At 36.5% G+C, this 13,546-nt stretch overlaps 1 protein-coding gene across 3 annotated transcripts; it reads left to right on the top strand.

Moving 5' to 3' along the window:
* Window positions 1–1,207: 1,207 nt before the first annotated feature.
* On the top strand, window positions 1,208–12,767 carry LOC108760968 (putative serine/threonine-protein kinase YPL150W). Of its 3 annotated transcripts, none has more exons than XM_018507292.1 (7): window positions 1,208–1,561; window positions 3,168–3,390; window positions 4,802–5,063; window positions 6,918–7,200; window positions 8,432–8,620; window positions 9,345–9,463; window positions 9,540–12,767. In XM_018507292.1, exons 2-7 carry the CDS (start codon window positions 3,325–3,327, stop codon window positions 10,958–10,960), a joined length of 2,340 nt encoding a protein of 779 aa, XP_018362794.1. In that variant the 5' UTR covers window positions 1,208–1,561; window positions 3,168–3,324; the 3' UTR covers window positions 10,961–12,767. The 3 variants fall into 3 exon arrangements, with proteins under 3 accessions (XP_018362794.1, XP_018362793.1, XP_018362795.1); XM_018507291.1 differs by having other exon boundaries at window positions 1,208–1,669; XM_018507293.1 differs by having other exon boundaries at window positions 1,283–1,302.
* The last annotated feature ends 779 nt before the right edge of the window (window positions 12,768–13,546 follow it).

The raw sequence follows: 13,546 nt of genomic DNA, 5'->3' as shown, positions 1-13,546 counted from the left end.
GTATACATCTCGTACCTAAGCAAAATTAAAATATCGGAATAATCTAACAATTAATTTTACAAATAAAGGTAATTCTTATATGATGACCTCATGAGATTTTTAAAAACGATTAACATTCATCAAGTTGTCTGTTAAAAAACACCCAAGAAATATTTTTACAATGATATATAGGTATTAATGTGAATTCGGCGAAATCAGATTTACCGATTTGGTAATATCACAAATCCAGACATGTTGATTTTGGAGTTACACAACGTCATACATTTTGGGCGACGCGTGATGAATATTTAATTTTATTGCACGCTTGTAAATTCGTATTAAATGTGTACATATGCGATGTAAAATAAATAGACCGATGATATACAAAAACTATGGCGTAAACGATATGGTAATTTTTCGTACACACGAAATATCACGTAGAATTTATTTACATTCTCATCGCATTCTTCATGGGAAAAACAGTAAAAATTAACCTTTGTGCGCTAGAATTATCGATAAAGCGTTGAAAGTACTTGATGATACTATTTATCAATATTTAGTCATACTTGCGTATACGTATATAATAATCACTTACTAATGAACTGACAATACTATCGAAAGTGTTGATAATAAGTATAAAACGCAAACATTTTTTTATTAGAATTATAAACCGCTAACTAATCTCACTGTTATTAAACGTTACACATTTCACAATAATACAAAAGACTGCTTGAATGACATGAGAAGTAATTTCCATTTTTATTTCATTCTTCAACCTCACGTATACATAAACAGTTACTTTCGCGTATAAATAAAACATAAATCGCAGCTTATGAGATTTTGAATTGCTCATCACAAAAAATTACCATTTTAATATGTATTACTGCATAAATATCAGTTTAATATTTATTATTATTTAATGCAAATGTCTTGTATCCGTATAACTTGAAAAGATGACACGCAAGACGATGCCAATATCACTAAATTATTTAGAATTAGCTTCGATGATAAGTAAACTCTTTTCTATTTAAAATATGATTAAACATTTTTTTATTCAGAGTTAAAAGCTTCTCGAATAAAATATGGAATTGATTACTTAAAATTCGTTGGTGCTAGCTCAAATCCCGATGGCGTGGAGTTAATTAGATTCACAATAATCGCAACATGGTGCGCGCCCTTAGGAAGAGATGATGGGTGCGCGGGCAAGCCGGCAAGACGCCAAGATCAGCTCGCCAACCGCGCTTTCCGGTTAGCGTTTTATAAATACTGCAGACAGGCAAACAGTGCACCGAACACGGTAGACCAGTTGTGAGATCATTCGAGGTGCGTGGCCGCTCGATTTGCGCGATTTGCGAGAGAGAAGAAAAGACACCGACTTATCTCTCTCAACATAGATTTTCCAGACGCGCGTGTATCCGCGTTTTCTGCGGATTTCACCCGCAGATGTGCCTCCCGGACGGGGACACGCGCTTTCTCAGTGGTGTTAATTGTGCTCCTTCGTGTCTCCACTGCTCCAAGTACTTCCTCGAATCCCAGTGTGGCATGCGGACGGATTACTGAAGCGGGGTGGTGCACGCGATCTGTAAATTTGCATGGACAACCCCGTGCTGCGAGTGTTCGTGTTTCCGTGAATCGTGTACGGCGCTTACATAAATAACGACGGGAGACCGATTCACGAGTTCCATCAACCGTAGTTCGCGTTCACCGATATGAATGCGATTTGAATAAAATACATTTATTGACTGCTTGCCGCTTGTTTCCTCGATTATCATATGGAAGCATTTTTAAGGAACGGAGAGAGACCTTTATACGATAGTTTGGCAATAATTAAGAATTTCGTTTGTTGAATTAATAATCAAACAATGTTCATTTTTATCAATGTACATTAATCTTGATTTAACTTGCACTTTAACCTTTTCTAATTTTTTGAACTGGAAAATGATAAAAAGGAAGTTAAACTGGCAATAAGATTAAAGTCAATCCACATAAAGTTAATCTACATAATAGGAACTGGCATAAAACGGATTTAATTATATATAAATCCTGCCTTTTCAAGATCAAATAATCATAAATGTCTGACGTTTTAAATTTTACATTATCTAATTCTCGTACATACTCTGAGAGAAAAATATACAGAATTTTAATAAATGTTGGTTTGAATAGTGCTAGTTAAATATTTATTAAATGCAAACATATTTATTTGATAAAAGAATTATTAATTTAATTATTATACCTTTTTATTTAGTAAATATTCCGTAAATATTATATCTTCCATAAATATTATATTGGTGTTATTCAAACAATCGTTTAAAATTTAGTACATTTTCCTCTCCAAGTAGAACAACAAAAATAAATCGCAAATGATTAAAAAGTTTATACTTTTAGTGATCATTTTGGAGTCATTTCGATGTCATCGTGACACCAAAATAATGTCAAAATAGCTTTAAAACGATTACGAGAAGTCACTTTTAAATCGACGATTTATTTTAACATCGTTTTGACGTTTGTTGTTCTGTTTGGATAATATGATACGTACACATATCTTGACGAGATGAAAGGAAGACACGTGCGCGTTTATTTTTATTGGGCGAATAAAAAATGACAAGAGAGGGAAACCGGGGGAATATCGATTTATTATTCACGAATGATGTAACGTCTTTATTACGTCAAAAGGATCGCACGTATCGCTTTCCATTTGCTAGAAATGTTTCGGAAACGCTCATCTCGTATCTATTGTCGATGGGTGCGATCTGCCAAATCATATGTATATATATATCGCGTGCATTCCTTGTGAAATTTGCAGCCACTCTCATCTTGCGCAACAATTGTACACGGCACAAAAATACTAGCCGGCGTCCGACTGCATCGGCAGCACACACTTGCAGAATGGCGATTTCATGCCGTTAACGGTCTCCCGTCAGAAATCTCGCGTCGTTAGACTCTCATTTTACGGCGAAGTATATTCGTCTGATTTCCGTCGCGTCCTACTTCTTACCATGTGTATTACCTACTACCATAACGTATGTAGTTTGAATCCTTTTCATGTTGCTATCGTGCACATGAATTAACCGACGCGTGTAATTCGTACAACACGAACATTCGTCGTAACACGATTATTTCTATTTATGTTTATACTCCTTTCATCACGATGTCAGTCTCATATATCAATCAAACGTTACGTTTTACAGGATTGGATGCGTTTTGAAGAGCGGGACTTTTTCGGGATGATGACCGATGATACTGTGAGATTTATGAGCGACACGGGATGTAACGTCTAGTCGTCGCAATTGAGTCGAACCAGAACATCTATTCTCGGTGAAAAAATACTAACTGCGAATTATCGAGATGAGCGGAATGAAGAAGGCGATCGGAGGATCCATTCACAGAATACGGGAGTTTGAGCTCGAGAAGGTAATGCCTTTCTTTCCGTGTCTTCCGTTTAGTTCTCTTCCGAGAAAACCGGAACACAATTGGATTTTCCTTTGTCAGCCATGGCATTTCTTTAAAGTCTCTCGCGTTTTCCTCGAGAATAAAGCTTAAACAATGGCTGCGGTAGTCACAAACAGAGCTTTTCCAGTTTCGAGACATTGAGATCCAGAAATAGGATTCGCGAACGAGCAGCATTTCATTATGTTTGCTCGACTAACGGCCATTCTCCTGCCTGGCATTGCACCAATGTTTCCCTAACAGAGGATCTGTGACGAAGACGACCGTTTGCGACCGTGACTCGTCGTTGTTGGATCACTTCGTGACTTTGTATCTCTAATACTGAATCATATAGCTTTAATTACATTCTCGATGACACAGAAGTTAAATAGAATTTGAGATTCATTTCACTGGAAAATTTTTTAATTATCAAATTCACAGAAATTTAAAAGACACAGTTTTGAAAGTAGAGATTTTAAACTCTTTCCTGTAGCAAAAATGTCACAGTACTATCATAATAAAGTCATGATGACGTGCAAATGTTCGCTTTCTCACAGGTATGATATCGCTATGACATCACTATAAATCTGCAATGTGATATTATTGCGACCTTTTTGATAACCCGATAGTAACATCGCAAATTATCCGTAACTATTGTGAGTCTATTTTGAATTTTCAATTTTCCGTGAATATTGCGATGTAAATGTGATTTTTTGCTACGGGTATACATGTATTAAAACTTTTTTAAATTTAATTTTCGTTCATTTTCTATAAAGTTACAACTTTTGAAGTTCGTAACACTATGAACTTTTGTTCCGACTAGGGTTACATTATCTAAATCACAAAAAATATCAACGTATAAACATTAAAAATTTTCTATTATATAGCATATCAAAATAAAAAGTAATTTCAATTCCTCGAGTAAAAACTCGCAGCTTTTATTCGATTCTGTATAGTCTAGATAGATTCTATTTAGTCGAAATAAAGATATGCGGTTCAACGGAACAGTATTAAGGGAAAACCGTCTTGTGTGTCGAGTTCGCATCGGGATGAAAACGTGCGTTCGAAGCGTGCGTTGGAGTAAAAATAGACGTTGCGTAGAGATCGGCGTCGGGTGTACGGGCGTCGCGTTGTATTCAGCGTGCAACGGATAACGCACCATCGTCGTGTTCGCGGGATCCCTGGCGTTTCCCAACGGAATTGCATTTCCCTCGTGACGTCGTGTATGCTGCATCCTTTGTCTCTCGGGTTTGAGCGTCATTACGATCCGACTGGCGAACGTTTGGGTACTCTTCATCCGTCATTCGCGGCTCGAAAAGCAGCGACGTGACTCTCGATCGATCACGACTACGTCATGTGCGGCAGCGCGTCGAGAGCTAACTATTCTCTGGGACAGGTGAATCTGATCGACGAGTTCGACATCCTGCAGATCGTCGGCGAGGGATGGTTCGGCAAAATCCTGCTGACCGAGCATCGCAGTACGCAGACCGAGATGGTACTGAAGGCCCTACCGAAGGCGTACACCGGCATCTCGGATTTCTTTCGGGAATTTCATTATGGGTTACATCTGTCGGCACACAGAAACATTATAACCACCTATGACGTGGCGTTCGAGACGGCCGGCTTCTACGTTTTCAGTCAGGAATACGCCCCACTCGGTGAGATTTTTTTTTTTACGACGCTCGCTTGCACGTGCGCGACGACTTTTTGTGCACCTCACAAATCAGACGCCGTTCATTAAGTTTTTAGTTCCCAATTCTGAATCCACCATGTAATTTATTTTCTTATCTATATAAATTGGCGCAGAGTTTAATTCAAATAAGTTATAGCATTTTTGTTTCATTTAGTCAAAATTATTTACGATCGTGTAATACAGAAAATTTATTTAATTATATTGCAAAAGAAATATATATCGTAGATTTTCAAAAATCAATTAAATCTATTTTTGAAGAAACCATATTTTTTGATACCATTAAATCTGTAAGTATTATCTATTGCTAAAAAATAATCTAATTCACAACTTATTTATAAATATATTAATTAAAAGAATAAGTATATAATAATTTTTTTTTTATATATAAGGGAAACCGGGACCGATTGTCACAGTTTTTGATTATTGATTTTTTTAAAAAAGTGGATGCCTGATTTTGAAATATTATATACGTTACAATATACCTACATCCTTTAGGTATTAAAAAAAATATTACTTGTGAATTCATCATATCATAAAAATAAGTTATTTAATTTTAAATGATGATGCGAAAATATGACAATTAATCCCGTGTTCTGAGTTGATTGTCACACGTTCTAGGATTGGCAGTAGCATATTTGTTATGAACAACACATATAAAAAACACAATTTTTATTTTAATATCAGTTCTATATTTTGAGAAATAATAGTAATTATAGTATTAATACAAATAAAATAGTTATTTTAATCATAAAATACGTAATTTGTTTTTGTACCATAGTTTCTATATGAAAAATGGAAAAATATATATCTATATGAAATATAATGTATTAGTAAGTATATTCTCTGAAAATGTGTCCTCTAAAGATATTAAAATTAATTGTCACCTAATCTCGTCTCATTTTAGTCAATCTACCCCACATAGCCATTTTTAATAAAAAAATTTGTATTCACAAACTTAGTCAGAATAATGATTACTTAATTGTAGCAAAGATCTTCTAAGATATGTCATTTTCTATGAATACAGGGATATTACGATTAATAATACCAAAGACTTGTCAGACAACAAAATAGGTGATTATAAAAATTTACTCACCAACTTCATTTTCTCAAAAATCGCTATAAATAATATATACAATGTTTGTGGTGCAAACCATTTTACACAACATTACAACAAATTAATATTATATCAGCTATCTACAGTCAAAAAAAGAGATTTTTCTGCCATGTCTTGTTTGAGTTATAAGCATTTTGACAATCAATCCCGTACGACAACCAGCCCCGGTTTTTCCTATATATGTATATAAATTATTTTTCTGCCGTGTCTTGTTTGAGTTATAAGCATTTTGACAATCAATCCCGTACGACAACCAGCCCCGGTCTTTCCTATATATGTATATAAACTATATATAAAATCGGATAAATATACATTTAGGGGCAGAAGATAAATTACGGAATCAATCGGGATTTAAACAAGATTTTGAGATATATCTCCTGCCATGTGTTAGTTAGCATCTATAATTAATTATCTCACGGCTATTGATGCTCTCGTCTCTATTCCGATCTTTTATCAATACCTAATCAACTTTACGGCCCTATTCCTACGTATATAAATTATATATAAAATTGTATAAATTTAGCATTTATTGTTGATGCAATTTTACATACTTCTTTTATCGCGCAACGAAAAGATTAAACAATAGCTCTAAATATTTTCCAAGGTGCAATATCATTTATAAAACGATTGTCATTGCAAAGAACATGATATTCGCGTTGTCGTTGTAGAAAAATACATTTCAGTTACCGTGTCATCGATTTTCAGGCGATCTCACGTCGAACGTGACGGAGACAGGGTTGGGCGAGCTGCACGCGAAGAGGGTGGCCAGGCAGCTCGCCGCCGCGGTACATCACATACACAGCCGTGAACTAGTGCATCGCGATATCAAACTCGACAATATACTCGTGTTTCGTAGTGATTTTTCGCGTATCAAGCTGTGCGATTTCGGCGAGACTAGACGGGTTAACACCGTCGTACGAAGACATAACGAATGGTTGCCGTATTCGCCGCCTGAGGTATTGCAGATCGACACTGATGAGACGTACAAGTAATTATATATACATATACTATAATTGATCTTATACACAGAAAAAAAGACTATTCTTAAATCACCATAATATACTTATATAAGCAAAAATATTATAATCTTGCTTCAAAGATATCAATCTTGGTTTGATTAAATTTGTTTTGATGCAAGTATTACTTTGCACTTAATTAAAGACTTGCTCAATTAAAAATCTCATATCCACACAAATTTAAGACTAAAATTTTTAAAGCAAGATTACAATATTTTTGCTCATATATTAGTATATTATGGTTGATTGAAGAATAGTCTTTTTTTCTGTGTGTGTACTACTCATTTTTGTCGTCACGTGATATTTATGCACGCAGAAAATTGGAAGAAAGAAAGAAGATTAAGAGAAAGTAGGATAAAATTGAAGGCCTGGAAAGAAAAGGGGAAAGTAGGATAAAATTCAGGTCCATCTCGATCTCGATTTTCTTAAATTGAGTAAAAAGTATAGCTCTTCAGGGATCTCATCGTGTTATGGATAGATTTTATTTTCAAGAATAATAATATAACAACAATACGATGTACTGTACTGTGTATTTGAATATGAATATATCAAAAGTATTTCTTATTAAATAGCATAATTTGCATTTTCGCTACATAAGGTAAACATTTACATTCGACAACTGTACTATTATACATTTTACATATATCTACATGTACTTACTATTCAAGTTAGGCATTAAATCAGCTGCAGCCACGCCTGTTGTGTGCACTTGATAGTTTGCCATGTATTATATACTACTATTTACTATACTGCTTTTTCAAATCATTGTTGCGATGCGTTCAACAAAGCTATTATTATCATTGATATTGTTACTCATAACTTTATTTATCATGAGAGAGAAAATGAGCACTCAATTTTATGCTACTTTCTTTTAATCTTTTCTGAGAAGTTTCGAAATTCTAATTTTTTAATACTCCGTATCCGAAATTTTGGTTAAATATAAAAACGCTATTGATACATATGAATGATATTTCACCGAGAAAAATGTTCTGATTAAATCAACAAAAGGACCTAACAGAATGACATTTTGGGGAGATCGGACAGTATTTCTGATTATCATAACTTTCTCTATTTGCTCTCACTAATGTCATTCTTGATAAGTCCTTTTGATTTAATCAGAACATTTTTTTCAGTGTTGAAATGTAGTTCGGACATTGTCACTGAGGATATACGTTCTAACGATGACGGACGGATGACTTTCAGAGCTCGCACGTCGCACGATGTCTGGCAATTCGGCATTGTCCTATTTGTCTGCCTGACCGGATGCCTGCCATGGCAGAAAGCAGCGATGGACGACCCGCGCTACACCAGATATCAAAACTGGCACAACGCGACGCTTAACATCGCCAAGAAACCGAAATTATTTCAGCTGATCAGCTCGCGGGCGCAGAGGTGAGTTTTCACTTGGGAATCTGAGAATGCGAAATTAAGTAAGCGCCATGCAGTCGCGTCAATGTATATCTCGAACACTCATACGATATAGTTAGATAATTATTATTCATTCACTTTCCAAGCGCTATCTTTTGATTGTTATAAAATTGTTAAGAGTATTGTGTTGTTCGTGACAAACGGCGACTAGGAATTTATATCCTATAATAAGAATTTTAAGTAACTTTGAAATCAATAAGAGAATTGTGCACAAATTTTACATAAAAATTCAAACGTAATATAGAACAACTCATAAAATTTTTATTTTTATAACGTTTTAAGCTATGACACACATATATCCCTATATAATACACATACAACTTTACATTACACAGTGATTATGAGCGTATAGAGGATTTTTTCAGAAGGATGGTTTATTAATTTTTTATTATCACATATAAATAGTAATTGTTTGCGTTAACAAATTGCTTTTTTGATATTTTAGAGCTTAGAATGTCTCTGTTTTGGTCCTGATTTTGAATGGAAAAAATAAAAAAAAGATTTTATAAATTATAATTTTTATTTTATTTCCTGAAAAAATAGACAAAATATAGCGAGGCAAAATATAAAAGAAAAATTTCGGGGAGAGTTGAACCCTTCAAATCCTTTTCCTCCTCTGGATACATCCATAACCGTGATAACAATGACAAAGCGCGAAACTAAATAAATACTTTGGCATTTTATAAAGAATGTTCAAGAGGCTATTGGATCCGAAGATTGACAAGCGACCAGTCAGCGTGTTGGAAGTAAATAAATATTTAGAAGACAGATGGCTAGCGAAACTCGGAGTCGAAAAAGCGTTGAACGGTCAGTTGACGTTGCATCGCGATAATATCGGCGATGTGTCACGATATCTTAGCGACATTTCTTTTTATATCTGCAGGCGGCGCCGACGAGAGGGACGAGCTATGTCCGTCTATGTACAGTTTCCACAGTTCCTTAGAGGAGAAGAATCAACTTCTCCACACTCTTACGACGTACGGGATCGAGACAACGGTGGACCATTCGAAGAAGAAGGATCGTATCAGGGAATGGATACAAGCTAGCGCGATCGTCGAGGAAAACGAGGAGGACGAGTCTGATGTTTATGAGGATTCGGAGTTCTGTGAAGATGAAGACAAGGACAATGACGGGAACGGAAGCGAGGAGACAGAATCGATCTCCATGAGAGGCAGGCATTTTCCGGAGAGGCGTCCAAGCGCCACGACGAACAATTCTAGAAAGAGAAGAGACAGCAGGGTCGCAAAGAATCGTATCACGTCGAAAAACAGAGTGCCCGTAAAGCCCATCGAAAGGAAAATACCTTTCGCTCCTCAAGTAGCCGAAGAGCGAGAAACGATCGCGCGCTTCGCCAGCTTCCCCAACGGTGATCCAAATCTCGCCGCCGTAAGGAACGGCGGTGATCAGACTCACGATCTTTCCGCGACCTCGGTGAATGTCCTCGCATCGCCGACAACGAATAATTTCTCCGCGGGCAATCTTCAATCGTCCGTGCCTAGTGCCAACGGTCGAAATGTCAAAGATCAGACGAGGACCAACGCTAACAACTCTCGAGATGAATCGCCGCTTTCCGTGCAGCTAATCGCTGCTGTCCCCGTCAAACAATCGCCGCCTAAAACCACGGGTATCCCGGATAGCGCTGGTAGAGTTGTACCAATGAGCCCGCAAATCCCGGCCAGAAAAAATCGCGCTCATACAGCACCGTTTTCAGAGACGCGCTCGGCTGAGGCTCAGACCGATTTGGCGAGAAAGACGGAATCCGCGACAGTTTTACGGACATCGGAAACGGAGGACTCGTTACCACCACGGGTGTCAGCAAAGACGTCCGTCTCTTCACATCCGATGACAACTCGAGTGGATAATCCTTCCGTTGCTATATTATCGACTTCGCGAGCGGCAAGATCAATTGCTCCACCGATTGTGCGAACTGATAGAGCACCTGCGGCACCGATAATAAGCAACGCATCTCTAGCCGAGCCCCAGCCTTCTAATAGCGCTCTGCCTGGCCGAGTCGAAGGCTCGCCTCCAATCGCGACGCATATCACAACGTCGGCCACTTCTCGCTTGGCAGTGCAGAGTTTCAACGCGCTGCAAGGTATCGCGGGCGCATCCTCGACCGCTTCGCCGGCGAGCTCATCGTCGAACATGAGCAAACCCGGTCAACGGGCCGAAGAGGTGAACGTGGCTTACGGAAAAGATGCGTATCAACACTATGGCATCGCCCAGGGAATCATACTACCGATGAAAATTAATGTTATTAGGCAGAATTCTACTGGCAGCGGGAGTCGATCCGTGAGCAACTGAGATATAAACTGAAGAATGTACCAGATTTTTTTTGAGGTCGACGAAAGTTGGATATTCGCGCAAGTCATGCTAGTCACAGAATCAATCGAGATGCAGGCCTGTTCAAAACTTAACTCACAAGCTAAAAGGCTAGAGTACAGATATACCTTTGTATAAAGCGTAAGAGAATTATCAACCAAACAGAGTCTTTCATTTACATGAAATGAAATGGAGGACTTATTGAGTCTCTAATGCTTTCTACAATAAGCCGTTAGTAATAGGTTAGAAGGCAGGAGCGAGTTGTAAGCAAATCAGTTGTGTGTCATAAAGCAATAATAAGTCGGTGACTGCGTGAAGATGGCCAAATTCCATTTCTTATATGATTTAAAACCTAGATTATATGATAACTGACCAATCACGTAGTGTATTGTTATTTTCTCTGAGAACCAGCCTTCTGATTGACTGAAATATTGTGATATAACGATTTAATATGATTTATGCTGGATGTAAATTTTTTAAGATTTATGACTTATAATTCTGACTTACCACTATGATATAAGTGGTAACTAACGCCACTATAACGGTTCGTTGTAGAAAGTCCATTTTGTTTTAAACTTAACTTAAGTTGACGCTTCAGATTGACTGCCGCAACAAGCTTGTAATCGATTTGTGAGTAATAGAACCAGGGTTATGCGTCAGCTCGGATATACAATAGATGTAGCTTCGTAAGAAATTGACAAATTATAGTCGATTATTCTCCTCACATTAGACTGTAATTGATCAATTTCTTACGGTGTAAGGCTTACTATACTTATTGCAGATCTGAGCTTATGTAAAGGTCTATGCTCAGGCTTAAACGCTCTTATTTCTCTATTTCGTTGAAGGTAACAGGTAGAAAGCAAAAAAGGATACTCACTAGAACAGCCAGGCTTACTGGGCAAAAATCTAGCGTCTATTCTTTTTGTTTTCTCTTTGTCTCGTTCAACAAGACGAGAGACGATGCAGAGAGATAACAGCGTTAGCTCGCGAGCTAAGTTTTGAACAGATCTGATTCATACCTATACTTGAAGATACATATTTGACTGGACTATCACTTATGTGATACTTTACCTGAGATTCAATGCGAATTAAAAGAAAGTACTCATGAAAGTATTTGAAGTAGGAAACACCCATATTTGCCGTTTGTGCAATATTTTTCATAATATATATAATAATTGATATTGTTGATATCGCTTCAATCAAAGATTGTCGAGCGTTCCTTCAGAAAGTATATGTTGATATAAGACATCACGATGTTCGATGTATAGGAAGTAAGGCTATCGCGAAAGTAACGTTATGATAGAACGCTATATGGATGGAGCACGTTACGTATATTATACTTCATTAGTTTCAAGAGACACTTATATCGCCACGTGTCGCCCGCTTCACCAAGTCTAACGGGATAAAATTAGCGCGGCGTCTCGAAAGAGAGTTGCACCGTGCAAGAATGTTCGAGGCCATTAGCGTCCCACCGTGGGAAACAGTGAAATTTTTATTGTCCAAACGTGACGCGAGTCTACGCGCTTTTCGTTAACATCTCCACTTTTTAATTATAAATTTCTATTGGTATAATGATTATTTATTTGAATGCAGCGTGCAGAGAAAAATGTAGTCGTGGAATGTGAGTTAATTAGATATTTGTACATGCTTTGTGATATTAGAGATCATGACTAGAACATGGAACATCCCAGTAATGTTGCAACAACTGCAATATTGCCGAAATGTCCCATGCTACCATAGATCTATTATTTGGCTAATGTAAATATAATCAATTTTGAGGTATACGAAATGCAAGAAAATGTAAAATTTATATTACATGATTTGTATATTAATATTTTAAAGACACATTACTTTTGAGAGAGGTAATATTGTTCTAATATGATACTTTATTTTCCTTATAAAAGGTTAATATCTCATATGCTTAATATGTGATATTAACCGCTCTATAATGTGATTATAAATTTATTTTAAAATCATAATTCACACAATCAATTATAGCCTGTGCAGGCTATAATTAGTACTAGGTATCCTTTGTTCATAATTATTTTAAAGTTATAAGAGCAGTCGCGATAGCCAATTAGAAGTGTCAATAGTCGATGTTATGATTGTTTGTGTGATTTCAAAATGAGTTTACGACTGCATTGTAGACTACGCTTAAGTGATAAATTACTGCAATTTCGCTCGACACTGATTTGCGGACACTGTTCAAAAATAACAGAAATAAACGTAACGTTTTTGCAGAGACGCGACATTTGGTTAAATCGCGTATATGATACTATTTCAGACATACGCTTTCACTACCAGTACGCAAACATATTGAATAACGGATTGCCCATGCCAGTTATGTCATATAGTTTATTTTTATAGAAATATATTACTTTTCATTATTTTTGATGTAAGACATCTAATAAAAACAAGAACGCGATAAATTTAACATACACGCGAATTAAAAATATTTCACACAAAGTGCAAAACCGATCTTTTATTACCGACATTACACTGAGAGAAAAATGTTTTGTATTTGTAACTATAATTATATATTACTATAATTATACTGCTATAATAATA

The sequence above is a fragment of the Trachymyrmex cornetzi genome, unplaced genomic scaffold (genome assembly GCF_001594075.2).
Source record: "Trachymyrmex cornetzi isolate Tcor2-1 unplaced genomic scaffold, Tcor1.1 scaffold230, whole genome shotgun sequence".
Lineage (NCBI taxonomy): Eukaryota > Metazoa > Arthropoda > Insecta > Hymenoptera > Formicidae > Trachymyrmex > Trachymyrmex cornetzi.
This window is presented reverse-complemented; position numbering and strand designations above follow the sequence as displayed.